This window comes from Mobula birostris, chromosome 15 (assembly GCF_030028105.1).
Source record: "Mobula birostris isolate sMobBir1 chromosome 15, sMobBir1.hap1, whole genome shotgun sequence".
Lineage (NCBI taxonomy): Eukaryota > Metazoa > Chordata > Chondrichthyes > Myliobatiformes > Myliobatidae > Mobula > Mobula birostris.
The window spans coordinates 79,897,528-79,921,177 of record NC_092384.1 but is presented as its reverse complement, the minus strand read 5'-3'; the positions used below and the strand labels follow the sequence as shown (position 1 = coordinate 79,921,177).

The following is a 23,650-nucleotide window of genomic DNA, read 5'->3' as shown; positions in this document are numbered from 1 at the left end:
TAACACAACAATACCATTAGTTTGAAAATAAATATGCAAAGAGATAGGTCTGGTCTGTGGGTTGAGATTCTAAATTGGTGAAAGGCCAGTTTTGATGGCATTAGAAATGATTTGAAAAGTGTTGATTGGGACACGCTGTTTTCTGGCAAAGGTGTACTTGGAAAGTGGAAGCCTTCAAGAATGAAATTTTGAGAGTACAAAGCTCGTATGTGTCTGTCAGAATAAAAGGTAAAGATAACAAATGTAGGGAACATTGGTTTTCAAGAGATATGGAGGCTCTGGTTAAGAGGAAAAAGGAGGTGCCTAACAGGTATTGGCAAGTAGGAACAAATGAAGTGCTTATGGAGTACAGGAAATGCAAGAGAACACTTAAGAAATCAGTCAGGAAGTTGCTGTAGTGGACAAGGTGAAAGACAATCCTAAGAGATTCTACAGATATGTTAAGAACAAAAGGATTACAAGAGACAAAATTGATCCTCTGGAAGACCAGAAGGCAATCCCCGTGCAGAACTAAAACATGGGGGGGCGCGGAATCTTAAGTGCATTCGTTGCATCTGTATTGACTCAGGAGATGGACACAGAGTCTATAAAAATGAGGTACAGCAGCATCATTGTCATGGAACCTGTACAGATTAGAGAGGAGGATGTGCTTGCTACCCTGAAGCCATTCAGGGTGGATGAATCCCCAGGGCCTGAGCAGGTGTTCCCTCGAACCCTGCAGGAGGCAAGTGCAGAAATAGCCGATGCCCCAGCAGAGATATTTAAAACATCCTTTGCAACAGGAGAGGTACCGATAGCCAGTGTTGTTCTGATGCTGAAAAAGGCTCTAAATAGAAACCAAGAAATTATGGGCCAGTGAGTCTGACATCAGTTGTGGGAAAGCTATTGAAAGGGACCGGATATATAAGTATTTGAATAGAGACATGGACTGACTCAGGATAGTCAGCGTGGCTTCAAAAGTTCAAAGTTCTTTTTATTATCAGAGTGAATACATGTCACCACATACAACTCTGAGATTCTTTTTCTGTGGCACACTTAGCAAATCTATAGAACAGTAACTGTAGCAATACACACAAAATGCTAGAGGAACTCAGCAGGCCTGGCAGCATTTATGGAAAAAAGTGCGGTCAACATTTCGGCCATAGATGCTGCCTGGCCTGCGAGTTCCTCTAGCACTTTGTGTGTGTTGCTCAAACTTCCAGCATCTGCAGATTTTCTCTTGTTTATGAACCGTAACTGTAAACAGGATCAATGGGCAACTAACTGTGCAAATGCGAATATAAATAAATAGCAATAAATAATGAGCACAAAATAACAAGATAAAGAGTCCTTAAAGTGAGACCATGGGTTGTGGGAACACCAGAAATAGAACGAGTGTAGTTATCCCCTTTTGTTCAAGAGCTGATGGTTGAGGGGTAGTAACTGTTCTGAAACTGGTGGTGTAAGTCCTGAGGTACTTTCACCTTCTTCCTGAGGACAGCAGCGAGAAAAGAGCATGGCGTGTGGTGTGTGGTAGTCACGTCTAACCAATGTTATAGAGTTTTCTGAGGAAATGACCAGGAAAGTGGATGAAGGCAAGGCAGCGGAAGTTCTCCGCATGGACGTTAGTAAGACATTTGACAACGTCCCACATTGGAGGCTGATCAAGAAGGTTCAGTTGTTCAGCATTCAGTATGAGGTGCTAAACTGGATTAGACATCGGCCTTGTGTAGAAGCCAGAGAGTGGTCGTCCAGGGTTCATAGAATAGTACAGCACAGCACAGTACAGGCCCTTTGGCCCACAATGTTGTGCCGACCCTCAAACCCTGCCTCACATATAAGCCCCTACCTTAAATTCCTCCATATACCTGTCTAGTAGTCTCTTAAACTTCACCAGTGTATCTGCCTCCACCACTGACTCAGGCAGTGCATTCCACGCACCAACCACTTTCTGAGTAAAAAACCTTCCTCTAATATCCCCCTTGAACTTCCCACCCCTTACCTTAAAGCCATGTCCTCTTGTATTGAGCAGTGGTGCCCTGGGGAAGAGGTGCTGGCTATCCACTCTATCTATTTCTCTTATTATCTTGTACACCTCTATCATGTCTTCTCTCATCCTCCTTCTCTCCAAAGAGTAAAGCCCTAGCTCCCTTAATCTCTGATCATAATGCATACTTTCCAAACCAGGCAGCATCCTGGTAAATCTCCTCTGTACCCTTTCCAATCCTATCAATGTCTCCCTGCAATCTTTGACAATCCTCTACACTATCTACAACACCACCAACCTTTGTGTCGTCTGCAAACTTGCCAACCCACCCTTCTACCCCCACATCCAGGTCGTTAATAAAAATCACGAAAAGTAGAGGTCCCAGAACAGATCCTTGTGGGACACCACTAGTCACAATCCTCCAATATGAACGTACTCCCTCCACCACCACCCTCTGCCTTCTGCAGGCAAGCCAATTCTGAATCCACCTGGCCAAACTTCCTTGGATCCCATGCCTTCTAACTTTCTGAATAAGCCTACCGTGTGGAACCTTGTCAAATGCCTTACTAAAATCCATATAGATCACATCCACTGCACTACCCTCATCTATATGCCTGGTCACCTCCTCAAAGATCTCTATCAGGCTTGTTAGACACGATCTGCCCTTCACAAAGCCATGCTGACTGTCCCTGGTCAGACCATGATTCTCTAAATGCCCATAGATCCTATCTCTAAGAATCTTTTCCAACAGCTTTCCCACCACAGACGCAAGGCTCACTGGTCTATAATTACCCGGACTATCCCTACTACCTTTTTTGAACAAAGGGACAACATTCGCCTCCCTCCAACCCTCCAGTACCATTCCCATGGACAACGAGGACATAAAGATCCTAGCCAGAAGCTCAGCGATCTCTTCTCTCACCTCGTGGAGCAGCCTGGGGAATATTCAGTCAGGCCCCGGGGACTTATCTGTCCTAATGTATTTTAACAACTCCAACACCTCCTCTCCCTTAATATCAACATGCTCCAGATCATCAACCTCACTCATATTGTCCTCACCATCATCAAGTTCCCTCTCATTGGTGAATACCGAAGAGAAGTATTCATTGAGGACCTCGCTCACTTCCACAGCCTCCAGGCACATCTTCCCACCTTTATCTCTAATCGGTCCTACCTTCACTCCTGTCATCCTTTTTTTCTTCACATAATTGAAGAATGCCTTGGGGTTTTCCTTTACCCTACTCGCCAAGGCCTTCTCATGCCCCCTTCTTGCTCTTCTCAGCCCCTTCTTAAGCTCCTTTCTTGCTTCCCTATATTCCTCAATAGACCCATCTGATCCTTGCTTCCTAAACCTCATGTATGTTGCCTTCTTCCACCTGACTAGATTTTCCACCTCACTTGTCACCCATGGTTCCTTCACCCTACCATCCTTTATCTTCCTCACCAGACAAATTTATCCCTAACATCCCGCAAGAGATCTCTAAACATCGACCACATGTCCATAGTACATTTCCCTGCGAAAACATCATCCCAATTCACACCCGCAAGTTCCAGCCTTATAGCCTCATAATTTGCCTTTCCCCAATTAAAAATTTTCCTGTCCTCTCTGATTCTATTCTTTTCCATGATAATGCTAAAGGCCAGGGAGCGGTGGTCACTGTCCCCCAGATGCTCACCCACTGAGAGATCTGTGACCTGACCCGGTTCATTACCTAGTACTAGATCTAGTATGGCATTCCCCCTGGTCGGCCTGTCCACATACTGTGATAGGAATCCGTCCTGGACACACTTAACAAACTCTGCCCCATCTAAACCCTTGGAACTAATCAGGTGCCAATCAATATCAGGGAAGTTAAAGTCACCCATGATAACAACCCTGTTATTTTTGCACCTTTCCAAAATCTGCCTCCCAATCTGCTCCTCTGTATCTCTGCTGCTACCAGGGGGCCTATAGAATACCCCTAATAGAGTAACTGCTAATTTCCTGTTCCTGACTTCCACCCATATTGACTCAAAAGAGGATCCTGCTACATTACCCACCCTTTCTGTAGCTGTAATAGTATCCCTGACCAGTAATGCCACCCTTCCTCCCCTTTTTCCACCCTTAAAGCACTGAAATCCAGGAATATTGAGAATACATTCCTGACTGGTGCCAGCCAAGTCTCTGTAATGGCCACTACATCATAATTCCATGTATGTATCCAAGCTCTCAGTTCATCACCTTTGTTCCTGATGCTTCTTGCATTGAGGTACACACATTTCAGCCCTTCTACCTTACTGTCTTTACACCGTTTATTCTGCTTCTCTTTCCTCAAAGCCTCTCTGTATGTTAGATCTGGCTTTACTCCAATCACTTCTTTCACTGCTCTATCGCTCTGGGTCCCATCCCCCTCGTAAATTAGTTTAAACCCTCCCGAACCATGCTAGCAAACCTACCTGCAAGGATATTGCTCCCCCTGGAGTTCAGGTGCAACCCATCCAATCTGTACAGGTCCCACCTTCCCCAGAAGAGATCCCAATGATCTAAAAATCTAAAACCCTGCTCCCTGCGCCAACTCCTCAGCCACACATTCAACCGCCATCTCCTCCAATTCTTACCATCACTGTCACGTAGCACTGGCAGCAATGCTGAGAACGCCACCCTTGAGGTCCTGTTCTTCGGCCTTCTGCCTGGTTCCCGAAACTCACACTTCAGAACCTCATCCCTCTTCCTGCCTATGTCGTTGTTCCCAACATGAATCACGACTTCTGGTTGCTTTCCCCCTCGTACCAGGATGTCGTGCGCCTGGTCAGAGACATCCCGGACCCTGGCACCCAGGAGGCAACAAACCATGCGGGTGTCCTTCTCACGTCCACAAAATCTCCTGTCTGCTCCCCTGACTATAGAGTTTCCAATGACGACAGCTCTCCTCTTCTCCGTCCCACCCTTCTGCACCACAGGGTCAGACTCAGTGCCGGAGGCCCTGCCACCGTGGCTCACACCTGGTCGGTCGTCCCCGCCAACAGTATCCAGGACGGTAAACTTATTATTCAGGGGAATGGCTACAGGGGTGCTCTGCACTACCTGTCTGCTCACCTTCGCTTTCCCCCCTCTGCCTGTCACCCAATGACCTGCTTCCGACAGCCTAGGTGTGACTACCTCCCTGTAGCTCTCATCTATGACTGCCTCATTCTCCCTTATGAGTCGAAGGTCATCCAGCTGCTGCTCCAGATTCCTTACACGGTCTTCCAGATCGCCCAGCCGTATGCACTTCTGGCAGATGTGACTCTGCGGGAGAGGGGCGTTCCCCCAAGACTGCCACATCTCACATTAGAGGCACATCACTGTCTCAGGAGACATTGTAAAAACTAACTGCGAGCTAGCTTGTCCTCCGCCTCTTCTCGTCGAAGCCTCTCGAGTCAAAGCCTCAAAGCTCCACTCCTTCACTGGCCCACTCACTCACTGGCCGCTTTCCCTGTCTGACTGGAGGCCTGTGACTAGTGGAGTGCCACAGGGATCAGTGCTGGTCCTTTGTTGTTTGTCAACTATATCAATGATCTGGATGATAATGCGGTTAACTAGATCAGCAAATTTGCAGATGACACCAAGATTGGGAGTGTAGTGGACAGTGAGAAAGTGATCATGGCCTGCAGTGAGATCTGCATCAGCTGGAAAAATGGGCTGAAAAATGATAGATGGAATTTAATGCAGCCAAGTACAAAGTGTTGCACTTCAGGAGGACCAACCAGGGTAGGTCTTGCACAGTGAACAGTAAGGCGCTGAGGAAAGTGGTAGAACAAAGAGATCTGGAAATACCAGTACATAATTAAATGATGTCACAGGTAGATAGGATCATAAAGAAAGCTTTTGGCACATTGGCCTTCATAAATCAATGTACTGAACACAGGAGATGGGATGTTATGTTGAAGTTGTATAAGGCCTAATTTGGAGTATTGTGTGCAATTTTGGTCATCTACCTACAGGGAAGATGCAAGCAAGGTTGAAAGAGCACAGAGAAAATTTACAAGCATAGTGCTGGGCCTGGAGGACCTGAGTTATGAAGAAAGATTGAATAGGTTACGTCTGTATTCTTCAGAACATGGAAGACTGAGAGGAGATTTGCTAGAGGCACACAAAATTATGATGAAGACAGATAGGGTAAATGCAAGCAGGCTTTTTCCACTCAGGTTGGGTAAGACCACAACCAGTGGTCATGGGTTCAGGGTGAAAAATGAGACGTTTTAGGGGAACTTGAGAGGAAACCTATTTTCACTGAGGGTCGTGCGAGTGTAGAATGAGCTGACAGTACAAGTGGTGCACGCAAGCTCAATTTCAATGTTTAAGAGAAGTTTGGATAGGTACATGGATTGTAGGGATGTGGAGGGCTGTGGTTGATGGGAGTAGTCAATTTAAATAGTTTCAGCATGGACTAGATGGGCTGAAGGGTCTGTTTCTGTTCTGTACTTCTATATGACTATGGTTTCAATGAGATTGCTCATCGGTTTCAGCGAGATCTGTGATGTGTTTCAGAGAGATCTCTGACGTGTTTCAGCGAGACCTCTGATGGTTTTCAGACTTCTGATTGAATTCAGCTCGACATCTGATGTGTTTCAGCGGGATCTCTGACGGGTTTCAGTGGAATCTCTGAGGGGTTTCAGCAGGATCTCTGAAGGGTTTCAGTGAGACCTCTGACTGGTTTCAGCAAGATCTCTGTACATATTTCATAGTATATATGTTTAGTTTTTCATAAATTCTATTGTCTGTCTTAATTTTCCTGTAAATGCCTGTAAGGAAGTGAATCTCAAGGTGGTATTTGGAAATGTACATACTTTGATCATAAATTTACTGCGTGAAGAAGTTTGTTTATTTACTTAGAGATACAGAGAGGAACAGCCCCTTCTGTCCCAACAAGCTACACAACTCAGCAGCTCACCTCTATTAACCCTCGCATACTCACAGGACAACTTACAATGACCAATTAACCTACTAACCGTCCTTGAACTGTGGAGGGGAAAAGAGCATCCAGAGGAAAACACAGAGTCACAGGGAGAACGTAGAAACTCCACAGATGGGGCTGGAATTGAACTTCGAACTCTGAAATGCCCTGAACTGTAACAGTGTTGCACTGGCCACTACGCTACCATGGCGCCCAGTTGCCCGTCAGGTCTTCTTTCAATCTTTACCCCTTCTTAAATCACACCCCCTAGTTTTTGGTTCTCTTTCACTGGGAGAAGGGCCGTGCATTCACCCTGTCTGTGCCCCAGCCTGTTAGGAGATTGAGGTTTACAAAGTTCTGCTGTACGATGGCATTTCAGCGGGGCGCACACTATTGTCTTGTGAATCTGCTCTGCTAGAGTTAACTGTGGCTGTGTTGGTCCTTTTCTGAGGGCAGTTGACAGAGGAGGAGGTGCAACGAGCCCAAGACGAGTACATGGGAGACACACAGGACAGGACAGAGATCAGAGACCTACACCTTGAGTTGCTGGGAGATGTGTTTATGTTAGAGCCTACAATCCGAGCTGCCAGATATTTCAGAGGTAAGAGATCCAAACGATTATCCTGTCTTCATGTCTCGCACCGTGAATACATCGAACATAAAACACAGAAGAGTACAGCACAGGAACAGGCCCTTCGACTCACTATGTTATGCCAAACCCATTACGTAAATCATTAAGTGGCCAATATATTCTGCCTGTATAATGTCCATATCCTTGCACTTCTCTCATATTCATCCGAAAACCAAAGGTCTCTTAAATGTCCCTAATGTACCTGCCACCCCCACCCCCCCCCCCCAGGCAGCGCATACTAGGCACCCACCACACATTGTATATAAAAACTTGCTTCTCATATCACCCTTGAAATTTCCTCCTCTTACCTCTCTGTGTAATAACATAATGCTGACATACAACCCACCCCCCATGCAACTGACTCTAGTTAGAAACTGTTCAGCAACACACTCCTGACACAATTCAGTGGCATAATGTCCCAAATAAACAACAGGAATCCTGGCTATTTTCTCAATTTGCGTTTGTTCTTTAAGAGTTCACCCAAATGAGTGCTTGCCCAGATTAATCAATGGCCAATTAATTGGAATCCACTGTATTTATGAAAGAAAACTTACCCCAGACACTTCCATGAAGCTTTGCCCCTCTCACCCTAAGCCTAAAACATCTAGTATTTAACATTTGGGAATTTAACTTGAGAAAAGCACGGACTGTCTCCACTCAGCCTCCGGCACTTCAGAGGAATTTTTATCCAAGTTTATTCAACCTCTCCTCACAATTTATACTCTTTAATCCCAGCAACATCCTGGTGAACCTCTCCTGCATCCTCTCCAAAGCTTCCGCATCTTTCTTGTAATGGGGTGATTGGAACTGTACACAATACTCCAAGTGTGGCCGAACCAAACTCTTATATGTGACTTGTCAACTTTTCCACTCATGTCAATCATTTCAAAACATAAGAACATCGAGGAAGTACAAAAGGAAATCTAAAGTTCAAAGTAAATTTATTAAAGTACTTATGTGTCTACATATACAACCCTGGGCATACTCAATAAATCCATAATAGAATTATAACCATAGTAGAATCAATGAAAGATTGCACCAACTTGGGCGATCAACAAGTGTACAAAAGAGATAAACTGTGCATTCAAAAATAAAGAAAGAATATTAATAAATAAATGAGCAATAAATATCAAAAACATGAGATGAAGTGTCCGTGAAAGTGAGTCCATAGCTCGTGGGAACATTTCAATGATGAAGTAAAGTTGGGTGAAATTATCCCCTTTGGGTCAAGAGCCTGATGCTTGAGGGGTAATAACAATTCCCAGTTCTAAAAAGAGAATGCACAATATAGTGTCACAGTTACAGAGAAAGTACAGGGTGGGCAATATACTTGGCACAAGCACCACAACAAAGTATATTGTGAGGTCAAGAATTCATTATTATTGGTCTGTTTAGATTTAGATTTAATGCCAGAGAATGTATACGGGACACAACCTGAAATTCACACTCTTCAATGAAACAAAAGACCCCCTCAATGAATGACAGAACATCGAAGCCCTGAAACCCCTTCCCCCCCCACCCTTTGCAGAAGCAGCAGCAAGCATCAACTCCTCCCTCCCCCTCCCTACACACCAGCAAAAACATCAACTCCTCCCTCCCCTTCCCTACACACTAGCAAAAACATCAACTCCTCCTCCCCCTCCCTACACACCAGCAAAACCATCAACTCATCCCTCCCCCACCCTACACACCAGCAAAAACATCAACTCCTCCTCCCCCTCCCTACACACCAGCAAAACCATCAACTCATCCCTCCCCCTCCCTACACACCAGCAAAAACATCAACTCCTCCTCCCCCTCCCTACCCACCAGCAAAACCATCAACTCCTCCTCCCCCTCCCTACACACCAGCAAAAGCATCAACTCCTCCCCCCACCCAGAGAATGCCGGAGGAACTCAGCAGGCCAGGCAGCATCTATGGAAAGAAGTACAGTCAGCATTTCGGGCCAAATCCCTTCAGCAGGTCGTCCCCACTTCCCCGACATGCAAACAACAGCCAAAGCCTCCAAAGAGACCTTGATCCAGAGTTCATCAAAACTGCAGTCCGTAACTGAGCACTCTGGTATGTCAGCCAGGCTCTCTCTCTCCAGCGAGGCAGAGAGGGGTTAGCTCGAGAGAGAAAAAGAGGGGTTGCTCAAGTACAGGGACTTTCTTCTGACAGCAGCCAGCAATTCACAAACACACGGGTTGCTGTTGTTTCGATGTTTCAGTCTCCCATGACGCTTCAGTTGACAAAATCAGCGAGGAACCAGATCATCCATAGGGCCATTCCCCGTGAGCACACGTCTTCCAGACCGTTCTTGGAGAGAGCGAAACGTCAGGCCAACATGGACCTGAAAGACTGGCGGGACAGGGACCAAATGCGGGCAAATGAGACCAGATAAGGTAGACATCTTGGTCAGCACAGATTAGTTGGGCAGAAGGGCCTGTTTCTCTGCTGTATAACTCCATGACTATGACATTTTCCTGTCCATAGTAAAGAGGTCAATTGCTGCTTAGAATTTTGGATATTTATGGCCATTCAGCCCACACCTGCTAGCTCTACAGGGACTTGTGTTCAGGAACATATATTACCAATCGACCATCAGGCTCCTGAACCAGAGGGGATAACTTCACTCATCCCAGCACTGAACTGATTCCACAACCTATGGACGTGCTTTCAAGGACTCTACAACTCGTGTTCTAAATATTATGTAATTATGTTTATATTTATTATTTATTGTGTTTTTGTATTTGCACACTTATTTTCTTTTGCACATTGGTTGTTTGTCCATCTTTGTTTGTGTGAAATTTTTAAGACCATAAAACACCGGAGCAGAATTCGGCCATTTGGCCCATCGAGTCTGCTCCACCATTCAGTCATGGCTGATCTCTTTTTATTCTCTCCTCCCCAACCCCATTCCCCGGCCTTCTCCCCGTAACCTTTGATGCCATGTCCAATCAAGAACCTATCAACCTCTGCCTTAAATACTCCCAATGACCTGGCCTCCACAGCTGCATGTGGCAACAAATTCCACAAATTCACCACCCTTTAGCTAAAGAAATTTCTCTGCACCTCTACTTTGAAAGGGCACCCCTCTATCCTGAGGCTGTGCCCTCTTGTTCTGGACTCTCCCACCATGGGAAACATCCATTCCACATCTACTCTGTCAAGTCCTTTTAACCTTTGAAATGTTTCAATGAGATCCCCCCCTCATCCTTCTAAACTCCAGTGAGTACAAACCCAGAGCTATCAAACATTCCTCATGTGATAATCCTTCCATTCCTGAAATCATCCTTGTGAACCTCCTCAGGACCCTCTCCAATGCCAGCACATCTCTTCTAAGATGAGGAGCCCAAAACTGTTCACAATACTCAAGATGAGGCCTCACCAGTGTCTCATAACGCCTCAGCATCACATTCTTGCTCTTGTATTCCAGACCTCTTGAAATGAATGTTAATGTTGCATTAGCCTTCCTCACTGCCGACTCAACCTGCAAGTTAACCTTTAGGGTGTTCTGCACAAGGACCCCCAAATCCCTTTGCATCTCAGATTTTTGGATTTTGTCCCGTTTAGAAAATAGTTCTCACATTTATTTCTGCTACCAAAGTGCATGACCATACTTTTTCCAACATTATATTTCACTTGCCACTTTCTTGCCCATTCTCCTAATCTGTCTAGGTCCTTCTGCATTCTACCTGTTTCCTCAACACTATCTGCCCCTCCACCAACCTTCATATCATCTGCAAACTTGGCAACAAAGCCATGGCAATTGTACCGTATCGGACCACAAATCACTCCAGCGTGTGGTGAAAACTGCCCAGCGAATTATCGGCACCCAATTGCCCACCATTGAGAACGTCTACCATAAACACTGCCTGGGCAGGGCGAAAAGCATTATCAAGGATGCATCTCACCCTCACCATGGACTTTTTACTCTCCTCCCATCCGGTAGGCACTACAGGAGCCTCTGCTCCCGCACCAGCAGGCACAGGAAGAGCTTCTTCCCTGAGGCTGTGACCCTGCTGAACCTCACATCACAGCGCTAAGCAGTATTGCACCCATATTGTACTGTCTAAGTACTTTTATATTTGTGTGCTGTAGCACTTACTTTTTATTCACAGTTATTTTGTGCATAACACTATCCTTTACATTTCTGGTCAAGTGCTAACTGCATTTCATTGGCTTTGTATCTGTACTCAGCACAATGACAATAAAGTTGAATCTAATCTGATCTATTTCATCATCTAAATCATTTATATACAGCATAAAATGAAGTGATCCCAACAACGAGCTCTGCAGAACACCACTAGTCACTGGCAGCCAACCAGAAAAGGATCCTTTTATTCCCAGTCACTGCTTCCTACCAATCAGCCAATGCTCTAACCATGTCAGTAACTGTCCTATAATACCATGGGCTCTTAACTTGGTAAGCAGCCACATATGTGGCACTTTGTCAAAGGCCTTCTAAAAGTCCAAATATACAACATCTACTGCATCCCCTTTATCTATCCTAGTTGTATTCTCAAAGAATTCCAACAGGTTCGTCAGGCAGGATTTTCCCTGAATGAAACCATGCTGACTTTGTACTACCTTGTCCTGTGTCGCCAAGTGCTCTATCACCTCATCCTTAATAATTGACTCTAACATTTTTGAAAGATCATTTCCGATGCTTCCACAATCTCTAATGCTACCTCTTTCAGGACCCTAGGGTACAGTTTATCTGGTCCAGATGACTTATGTACCCTTAGGTCTTCCAGCTTTTTGAGCACCTTCTCCCTTGTAATAGTAACTGCACCCACTTCTCTTCTTTCACACACTACAACATCAGGCATACTACCAGTGTCTTCCACAGTGAAGACCTATGCAAAATACTTATTTAGTTCGTTTGCCTTCTCCTTGACTCCAATATTATTTCTTCGGCCTTATTTTCTAGTGGTCCTGTATACCACTCTCATCTCTCTTTTATTTTTTAAATATTTGAAAAGTCTTTTACTATCCATTTTGATGTTATTTGCTGGCTTGCTTTCATATTTCATCGTTTCCCTTCTAATGATTCTTTTAGTTGCTCTCTGTAGGTACTTAAAAACTACCCAGTCCTCTATCTTCCCACTAATTTTTGCTTTGTTGTATGCCCTCTCTTTGGTTTTTACATTAGCTTTGACTACCCTTGTCAGCCACGGTTGTACTATTTTGTCTTTTGTCATTTTGTCACTATTTTGTATGTGAAGAGCAAAAGGATAAGACGTGAGAGAATAGGACCAATCAAGTGTGACAGTGGAAAAGTGTGTATGGAACCGGCGGAAATGGCAGAGGTACCTAATGAATACTTTGCTTCAGTATTCACTATGGAAAAGGATCTTGGCCATTGTAGGGATGACTTGCAGCGGACTGAAAAGCTTGAGCATGTAGATATTAAGGAAGAGGATGTGCTGAAGCTTTTGGAAAGCATCAAGTTGGATAAGTCACCGGGACCGGACGGGATGTACTCCAGGCTACTGTGGGATGTGAGGGAGGAGATTACTGAACCTCCAGTGATGATCTTTGCATCATCAATGAGGACAGGAGAGGTTCCAGAGGATTGGAGGGTTGTGGATGTTGTTCCCTTATTCAAGCAAGGTGAGTAGGGTTAGCCTAGGCAATTATCGGCCAATGAGTCTTATTTCAGTGGTTGGTAAGTTGATGGAGAAGATCCTAAGGGGCAGGATTTATGAACATTCAGAGAGGCATAATATGATTAGGAATAGTCAGCATGGCTTCGTCAAAGGCAGGATGTGCCTTACAAGCCTGATTGAATTTTTTGAAGATGTGACTGCACACATTGATGAAGGTAGAGCCGTAGATATAGTGTATATGGATTTCAGCAAGGCATATGATGAGGTATCCCATGCAAGGCTTATTGAGAAAGTAAGGAGGCATGGGATTCAAGGGGACATTGCTTTGTGGATCCAGAACCGGCTTGCCCACAGAAGGCAAAGAGTGGTTGTAGACGGGTCATATTCTGCAGGGAGGCCGGTGACCAGTGGTGTGCCTCAGGGATCTGTTCTGGGACCCCTTCTCTTTGTGATTTTTATAAATGACCTGGATGACAAAACGGAGGGATGGGTTAGTAACTTTGCTGATTACACAAAGTTTGGAGGTGTTGTGGATAGTGTGGAGGGCTGTCAGAGGTTACAGTAGGTCATTGATAGGATGCAAAGCTGGGCTGAGAAGTGGCAAATGGAGTTCAACCCAGATAAGTGTGAGGTGGTTCATTTTTGAAGCTCAAATATGATGGCAGAATGTAGCATTAATGGAAAGACTATTGAGAGTGTGAAGGATCAGAGGGATCTTTGAGTCCGAGTCCATTGGACTCTCAAAGCTGCTACGCAGGTTGACTCTGTGGTGAAGAAGGGACCTCACTACTCATTGAGTACTGTCCATATTTACAACTGCCACCAAGTGTAAATCTGAACCCCTCAGTACTAACTGCTCTTCCAAGGGGCTGATGTCTTACCTATTCACCATGTTTCAGTGTCCCCATTCCCAGCCCTTCCTGGGGGGGGGGGGCGGTTAATTTTTATTTTATTTTGAGATGCAGCACAGTAACAGGCCCCTCCGGCCCACGAGTCCACTACATCCAACTACACACATATGACTAATTAGATTAGATTATTAGATTATGAGGACACTCAGTCCTCGTTTATTGTCATTTAGTAATGCATGCATTAAAAAATGATACAATGTTCCTCCAGTATGATATCACAGAAACACAAGACAGACCAAGACTAAAACTGACAAAAACCACATAATTATAACATATAGTTACAACAGTGCAAAGCAATACCGTAATTTGATAAGAGCTGACCATGGGCACGGTAAAAAAAAGTCTCAAAGTCCCAATTGCCATAACATCTCATGCAGATGGTAGAAGGGAGAAACTCTCCCTGTGCAAACTTGCCGATGCAGCATCCTGGAAGCACCCAACCACAGTCCAACTCTGAGTCCGTCCGAAAACTTCAAGCCTCCGACCAGCCCTGTGACACCGAGCACTTCAACCTCGACCCCAGCCGCCAAGCAACAGGCAAAGCCAAGGATTCGGGGCCTTCCCCTCCGGAGATTTCGGATCACACAGTAGCAGCGGCAGCGAAGCAGGCATTTCAGAAGTTTCACCAGATGTTCCTCCGTGCTTCTCATGTCTGTCTTCATCAAATCAGAATTGTGCACGGCCTCCTACTTGACAGATTGCAGATATTCATCACCGGAGAGGCTGCGCGTGCTGCGTCGCACCGCCATCTTCTCCTCCTCCCGTCTTGTAACCCGTACATCTGTGGAATGAGGGTGGAAATCAGAGCACCGGAGGCAATGCATGCCGGGAAGGGGAGAACAAACAAACTCTGTGCTGACAGCAGAGAGAATCTCTCCTTGACTAATCTAACCTCTAACCAGCATCTGGTTAGCAAATGTGCAGTCGCGGGAGAATAAAATGGAGGACCTGAGGGCATGATTGCTGTATCAGAGAGAAATGAGCGATTGTAATAATACTCTAATTTTCCTCTGTCTTCCCTCCTCAGATGCAGGGTGTCCTGTCTATCTGTACGAGTTCCAGCACAGGACCAGTATCCTTAGCAAGAGCCGTCCTGATTTTGTGAAGGCTGACCACGGAGACGAGATTGGTTATGTTTTTGGTTGTGCTTTCTGGGATGGAGATATTTTGATAAATGGTGAGAAACCCCTTCTGGGAGTTTGGTGACAATTAATGGGTAGCACGGTGGAGTAGCGGTTAGCGCGTTTGCCTTACAGCACCAATGACGTTGGTTCAATACCCGCCGCTGACTAAGGAGTTTGTACGTTCTCCCCGTGACCGCATGGGTTTCCTCCGGGTGCTTCAGTCTCCTCCCACAGTCCAAAGACCTACGGGTTAGTGGGTTAACTGGACTCACGGTAGAATGGGGTGGTGAGGCCTCGTTCCAAAGACCTACGGGTTAGTGGGTTAATTGGACTCATGGTGGAATTGGGTGGCGAGGCCTCGTTTGGCTGGAAGGGCCTGTTACCATGCTGGCTCTCTAAAGAAAAGAAAATTAAATTAATCAACCCTCCATTCTCAGTCCAACAGTTCTGTGTACTTCCCTATTACTTAGTGAGGAGCTGAGGTCTGTTTGGAATCTGCGGACTGTTTTGTACCTGCAGATTTTTTAATATATAATTTCAAAGATAGATGATGAGGTCGAGTTTATTGTCATGCACAGGTACGGTGAGGTCCAGGTGCAGAGAAAAACTTGCTTGCAGGAGCGTCAAGGGACGTAGCTGTAGACAACACAGGAAATATATACATTAACTCAAGAGATTCTGCAGATGCTGGAAATCCAGAGCAACACACACAAAATGCTGGAGGAACTCAGCAGCTCAGGCAGCATCTATGGAGAGAATAAACAGCTGACATTTCAGGTCAAGACCCTTCAGCAGGACTGGAAAGGAAAGGGGCAGAAGCCAGAATAAGAATTTGAAGGCAGGGGCAGGTGATAGGTGAGACCAGATGAGAGGAAAAGTGGGGGGCAAGAGAGGGGGAGGAATTAAGAAGCTGGGAGGGGAAAGATGGAAGATGTAAAGATCTAAAGAAGAAGGAATCTGATTGGAGAGGAGAGTGGACCATTGGAGAAAAGGAAGGAGGAAGGGAACCAGTGAGAGGAGATGGGCAGTTAAGGAAAAGAGGTGTAAGAGGGCAACCAGAATGGGGAATGGAAGGAGGGGAGGGGGGCTCTTATACATGTGACTTTGCCGAATAAATCACCGGCACATCCCTCCCAGCCACTGGTAACATCTAGAGGAGGTGCTGTTACAAGAAGGCAACGTCTATCATCTCCCAGAGCGGGTAGGATGGACGATGTTTGATCGCACGGTGCTCCGAGTGTGGTGAACAGGACTGGGACACCACTGCCACATTTGTACACCAAGAGTTGATCATGAAGCACTCGCCTCCTCCCCTGCCTTTGAAAGTCTTATCTTGGTGGTGTATTGTGAACCCGTCAATCTGAATCGCTGTGTCTCGAACGAAGGTTTTAACCAAGATTCTGTGAAACAACAGACGCAAATGGTCCTAATGTCCCCCTGGTACAACACCCTAGCTCTGAGATCTTATTTACCAGGAACTGTATTTGCCAGCAAGATCGTTGGCATTGGGAGTCAAAAACCACAGTTCCTTGAATGAACATCTAGTCCAGCTCGGCATCCTCTCTTCTGCCATCCTGAAGAGGAAATGTGTCCGCAGCAGTGACCAGAGTCCATTCCAGTTCCATTGATTTTCGGTAGTGATAGATTTTTTTTGTCACATTAAAACAACATTACTGACTGTACAGACCTTAGATGTAATTGTGGTTCTCAGCTGCAGCAGACCGAAACTGGAGTATTTGATGGTGTCCAACGTAGCTGCAGGCACGAGTCACCTTCTCGGTGGTACCCCAGAAGTAGGAACGGAAAAGGCTGCAGAAAGTGGTGGGTAAGGCCCGGTCCATCACAGGCAAAGCCCTTCCCACCACTGAGCACATTTACGTGGAGTGCTGCCACAAGAAAGCAGCATCCATCTTCAAGGGACGCCACTATCCAAGCTGTGCCCTCTTCTCATTGCTGCCATCAGGCAAGAGGTACAGGAGCCTTGTGTCCCACACCACCAGGCTCAGGAACAGTTATTCCCCTACAACCATCAGTCTCCTGAACCAGCATCAATAACTTCACTCAGCACAACTCGGAACTGATTCCACAATCTACAGACTCACTTTTAAGGACTCTACAACTCATGTTACCAGCACTTTAAATTTGCACATTTTGCCTTCTTTTGCACGTTGGTTGTTTGTCAGTCTTTGTTTATGTACAGACCATGACAAAGTCTGCTGATGCTGGAAATCTAACGCAACACACACAAAATGCTGGTGGAACGTAGGAGATCAGGCAGCATCTATGTGAATGAATAGATAGTCGGCGTTTTGGGCCAAGACCCTTCTTCAGTCCAGTGTGCTGCTTTGTTTATGTGTAGTTCTTTTTGATAAATTCTTTATTTTTTGCCAATTCCTGCAAGAAAATAAATCTCAAGGTAGTATAGGCCATTTGGCCCATCGAGCCTGCTTCAGCATTTCATCATGGCTGATCCATTTTCCCTTTCAGCGCCAGTCTCCTGCCTTCTCCCTGTATCCCTTCGTGCCCTGACTAAACGAGAATCTACCAACCTCTGCCTTAAAGATACCCAGTGACTTGGCCTTCACAGTCACCTGTGGCAACAAATTCAACCAATTCTCTACTCTTTTCTTTTGAATGCTGCTTACATGAGGCTATGTGCCTGTGATCAAAGTTTGAAGACAAGTTATTGTCAAAGTACATGTATGTCACCATATACACCATATAGGATATTCATTGCCTTGTGGGTATACTCATTAAATCCATAGAATAATAACCATAGCTGAATCAATGGAAGATGCACCAACTTGGGCATTCAGTCAATGTGAAAAAGACAACAAACTGCAAAAGCAAAAAGAAAGAAATAACCAACAAATAAATAAACAAACAAACAATAAATATCAAGAACATGAGACAAAGAATCCTTGAAAGTGAGTCTATTGGTTGTGGGAACTTTCCAGTGATGGGGCGGGTGAAATTGAGTGAAGTTATCTCCTTTGTTTCAAGAGGATAGTAACTGTTCCTGAACCTGGTGGTTGAGTCTTGATGCTCCTGTCCCTTTTTCTTGATGGCAGCAGCAAGAAGGGAGCATGATCTGGGTGGTGGGGCCCCTAAAGATGGATGCTGCTTTCCTGTGACAGCGTTTCATCGAGAAGTGATCAGTGGTGGGAAGGGCTTGATCCGTGATGGACCCGCAATGCTGCTGCAAGTAAACGTTTCCATTGCATCTGTGCACACACTTTCTTGTGCATTTGACAATGACTTTCACTTTGAGGGAGTTCTGGGATTTATACCCAGTGATGATGAACCATCGGTGATATATTTCCAAGTCAGGGTGGTGTGAGACTTGGATCTGAGGGTAGACCCAACTGAGCCTGCTTGCATTGACCCCATCTATACCCCTCATAATTCTGTTTACCCTAACTCCACATGTGGGACCTGGCACCCCACGTTGTGGTAATGTTATCCCCTGAGGATACGCTGAAAGGTGACTGACCCCGATTGCTGTCAGTTTCTCAGTGTCAAGCTCTGCCCGAGCTTCAGAGGTCTCATTGACGGTGTGACTTTTTCAGGGAGCGCGACTGCTGAGGAGATGGCATTGAGCAGAACTATAATGAGATACTGGGCCACCTTTGCCAAGACTGGGTAAGCAACATGTTTGTATCTCGAGGGCTTGGAGGGATGGACAACCTGGGGTTTCTTTCTATACTGCAGTGCTCTGTGCTCTCAGGTCCCCTCTCATTGGGAGCTACTGTCAGAGTCCCCTGGGTGGCAAACTGCAGTGCGCTTTGTAGGCAGTGGTGGGTGTGCAGTGTGGTGGAACGTCTGCGGACCAATCTGAGCTGTTTGCCGGGGTTGAGTGCATCACAGTGAATCACACAAAAAAAAATCTGGAGGAACTCCACAGGTCAGGCAGCCTCTGTGGAGGGAATAAACAGTTTTGGTCCAAAACCCTTCATCAGGACTAGAAAGGAAGGGGGAAGAAGCCAGAATTAGACGGGAGGGTGGTGGGGGTAAAGGGAGAAGTCCAGGCTGCTGGGTGATAGGTGAGACCTGGTGAATTGAATTGAATTAATTTTATTTCTTACATACTTCACATACATGAGGAGTAAAATTCTTTATGTTATGTCTCTGTCTAAATGTGCAATGTGCAATTGATAGTAATTTGTAATAAATGGTATGTACAACAGGACAGTCAATATAGCATAGAAATACAGTTGTATCAGTGTGAATTAATCAGTCTGATGACCTGGTGGAAGAAGCTGTCCCGGAGCCTGGCTTTTATGCTGTGGCACCGTTTCCCGGATGGTAACAACTGGAACAGTTTATGGTTGGGGTGATGCAGATCCCCAGTGATCCTTCGGGCCCTTTTTACACACCTGTCTCTGTAAATGTCCTGAATAGTGGGAAGTTCACATATACAGACGCGCTGGGCTGTCCACACCACTCTCTGCAGAGTCCTGCGATTGAGGGAGGTACAGTTCCCATACCAGGCAGTGATGCAGCCAGGCAGGATGCTCTCAATTGTGCCCCTGTAGAAAGTCCTGAGGATCTGGGGACTCATTTCAAACTTCATCAACCATCTGAGGTGAAAGAGGCACTGTTATGCTTTTTCACCACACAGCCGGTACGTAGAGACCACATGAGATCCTCAGTGATCTATGTGCCGAGGAACTTAAAGCTGTTCACCCTCTCAACCTCCAGATCCATTGATGTCAATAGGGGTTAGCCTGTCTCCATTCCTCCAGTAATCCACAATCAGCTCCTTTGTTTTTGTGACATTGAGGGAGGGGTTGTTTTCTTGACACCACTGTGTCAGGGTGGTGACTTCTTCTCATTATTATTTGAGATAAGGCCAATCAATGTAGTGTCGCCAGCAAATTTAATTAGCTCTGGGTGGTGATACAGTCATGGGTGGACAGAGAGTAAGGGCGGGGGCTTAGGACACAGCCCTGAGGGGCTCCTGTGTTGAGAGTCAGAGGGGTGGAGGTGAGGGAGCCCACTCTTACCACCTGCCAGTGATCTGACAGGAAGTCCTGGATCCAGTTGCACAAGGCAGGGTGAAGGCTGAGGTCTCTGAGGTTCTTGTCGAGCCTGGGGGGAATTTTGGTGTTGAATGCTGATCTGTAGTCCAAGGACAGCATTCTCACATAAACATCCTTCTTCTCCAGATGTGCAAGGACGGTGTGTAGACCTGTGGCTATTGTGTCATCTGTGGATCGGTTGTGTCAGTAGGCAAATAGTAGGGGGTCCCAGTGTGGGTGGTAGCAAGCTGCAGATGAGGTCCTTGACCAGCCTCTTAAAGCATTTACTTATTATTGAGGTGTGTGACAGGAAGCCAGTTGTTCAGACATGTTACCTTGGTCTTTTTGGGTATCAGAACAATGGTGGATATTTTGAAGCAGGAGGGAACTCTACGCTGAGAGAGAGAGAGAGAGAGAGAGAGAGATTAAAAATGTCTGTAAGCACTCCTGCCAGTTGTGCCGTGCACATCCTGAGTACCCGCCCTTGGATGCTGTCAGATCCCGCAGCCTTGCAACTGCCCACTCATTGGAAACATCTGTGTCCCTCAGCCTCAGAGATGACCAGGTGCAGGTCACATCAGCAGCTCTCCTCAGGGGCTCAGTGTTGGTGATATCAAACTGAGTGTAAAAAAGATTCAGCTCATCTGGGAGAGAGGCTGTGAGGTTGGCAGGACCACTGTGTTTAGCTTTGATGTCTGCAATGGTGTGCAGACCTCGCCATAAGCTGTGTATGTTGTTGGTGGAGAGCTGTGTCTGGATCTTGTCCCTGTATTGTCATTTCGCTGCCTTGATGACTTTGTGCAGATCGTAGCTGCATTTCTTGATTTCTTGGTGGTTACCGGCAGCGAAAGCTCTGTCTTACGCGGTAAGTGCTGCTCACACGGAACTGTTGATCTAGGATTTCTGGTTTGGATAGACCTTGACCAATCTTTAGGGGACAAAGTCACAATGCACTTCCAGATGAAACTGGTGACCCCTTCTTGAACTCGGAGACATCCTCATCACGAAAGGCATTCCAGTTGACGTCATCAAAGCAGTCCTGTAGCATGGAGACTGATTGGATCAACAGTGGACGGTTTTAACTATGGACGCCTCTTGTTTCAGCTTCTTCCTGTTCATGGGCAGAATTAAAACAGAGGAGTAATCGGATTTTCCAAATGGCGGACGGAGGAGAGCTTTGTAAGCATTGCGGAAGGGAGAGTAGCAGTGGTCGAGTATGCTATCTCCCCGTGTGCTCACCCGAATGTGTTGACAAAACTTTGGAAAAACTTTAGACAGTGACACTCTGTTAAAGTCTCTGGCGACGATGAAGGCAGCCTCTGGGTGTGCAGTCTCCAGCATGTTGATGGTCTTGTACAGTTCGTTGAGAGCCAGGTTAGTACCAGCCTGCAGTGGAATGTGCACAGTTGTGAAAATAACAGCCGTGAGGTCCCTAGGTAGCCGGAAAGGTCTACACAGCAGCACCAAGTACTCCAGTTCCAGGAAACAAAAGGATTTGAGAGCATGCACATTCTGGGGGTCGCACCAAGCATTATTGAGAATGAAGCACACCCCTCATCCTTTACTCTTCCCAGGGAGGTTTATTGACCTGTCCACCTGGAACAGGGGTATCTGGAGGCTTCAAAGGCGTGATCCAGCATCTCCTCCGTCAGCCAGGACTCCACAAAACACAAAACATTACATTCCTTTGTTTCCCTTGATAGGAGATTCTGGCTCTCAGTTTACACAGCTTGTTGTCCAGGGAATGAACGTTAGCCATGAGTATGCTAGGGAGAGGCGGTCAATTTGCACGCCGTCTCAACCTCACCAGGTGCCAGCCCTTCTCCCTCGCCTCCAGCGCCACTTCTGAGGTAGCTGTGGTGTAATAATGAGCCTCCCATGGATCGCATAAGCTGGGGTTCCCAGTGTAGGAAAGGGGGCGCATTGCGGGTAAACGCCATCTTTCTGATGTTCAGAAGAGTCAGTCTATCGTATCTGATGTGACTTTCAGCTTCTTGAACAAGAAATACGAAAGAAAGTGTAGAAATTAGCAGTTTACCGTAAAGCTGGAACGGAGTTTGCAACACGGCTGGCATACGCAGCACCATCTTGGTGAAGGGGAAGGGGATTGGGTGTGAAATGGGAAGCGGTGATGTGATAGGTCAGAGCTGGTGAAGGGGAAGGGGATTGGATGGGAGTGGGTGTGAAATGAGAAGCTGTGATGTGATAGGTCAGAGCTGGTGAAGGGGATTGGGTGTGAAATGGGAAGCTGGGATGTGATGTCAGAGCTGGTGAAGTGGAAGGGGATTGGGTGGGAGTAGGTGTGAAAGAGAAGCTGGGACGTGATAGGTCAGAGCTGGTGAAGGGGAAGGGGATTGAATGGGAGTGGGTGTGAAAGAGAAGCTGTGATGTGATAGGTCAGAGCTGGTGAAGGGGACTGGGTGGGAGTGGGAGTGAAATGAGAAGCTGGGACGTGATAGGTCAGAGCTGGTGAAGGGGAATGGGATTGGGTGTGAAATGAGAAGCTGGGACATGATAGGTCAGAGCTGGTGAAGGGGAAGGGGATTGGGTGGGATTGGGTGTGAAATGAGAAGCTGGGACATGATAGGTCAGAGCTGGTGAAGGGGAAGGGGATTGGGTGGGATTGGGTGTGAAATGAGAAGCTGGGACATGATAGGTCAGAGCTGGTGAAGGGGAAGGGGATTGGGTGGGATTGGGTGTGAAATGAGAAGCTGGGACGTGATAGGTGGAAGAAGAAAAGGGCTGCATTTTTATGATTTTAGATTGTTCAATGTCATTTCCAGTACACAAGTGTAAAGGAGAATGAAATAATTGTTACTCCAGATCCAATGCAGCACAAAAAAAATCAATAAGGAAAATCACTCAATAATAATAAAAACACAATAAATATGAATACATATGATAGCTTGTATACATTGATCAATTGTGTGGCTATAAAGTGATGCTCGGCACAAGAGTGTCTACATCAGGTGACTGACAGGAAATGATAAAGTAGTGTTGATTGGGGGCGTGGAGGGGTGGGTTAGTGTGTGGAGGGGTTGATCAGTCTTACTGCTTGGGGAAAGTAACTTTAAGTTTTTGAGTCTGGTGGTCCTGGTGTGGATGCTACGTAGCCTCCTCCCTGATGGGAGTGGGACAAACAGTCCATGAGCAGGGTGGGTGGGACCCTGCATGATGTTACTGGCCCTTTTCCAGCACCTTTCTCTACATACTGTGTGTCCTTGATGGCAGTTAGACTGGTGCCAGTGATGCATTGGGAAGTTCTGACTACCTGTTGAATCTTGAGTGAACCACATCCCTAATGTGTAGGTTACTGCTTGCAGGAACCCCAATGGCGAGGGACTGGTACTGTGGCCAGTCTATGATCAGAGTGAGAGCTACCTGCAGCTGAACCTGAAACCGACGGTTGGGACGAAGCTGAAGGAACATCGAATGAAGATCCTAACCAAAGTCCTGACGCGCCAAGCTGGGGGCACGATCAAACAA

At 46.2% G+C, this 23,650-nt stretch overlaps 1 protein-coding gene across 2 annotated transcripts in view; it reads left to right on the top strand.

The window, feature by feature from the left end:
* The window catches only part of LOC140210746 (fatty acyl-CoA hydrolase precursor, medium chain-like), an 84,378-nt gene that overhangs the window by 55,956 nt on the left and 4,772 nt on the right, over positions 1 to 23,650 (top strand). For both annotated transcript variants that reach the window (XM_072279982.1, XM_072279983.1), the window contains exons 10-13: positions 7,339 to 7,483; positions 15,047 to 15,196; positions 18,713 to 18,785; positions 23,488 to 23,650. The exon at positions 23,488 to 23,650 is cut by the window's right edge. In XM_072279982.1, coding sequence (XP_072136083.1) covers positions 7,339 to 7,483; positions 15,047 to 15,196; positions 18,713 to 18,785; positions 23,488 to 23,650 — 531 coding nt within the window. The remainder of the gene's footprint in view (positions 1 to 7,338; positions 7,484 to 15,046; positions 15,197 to 18,712; positions 18,786 to 23,487) is intronic.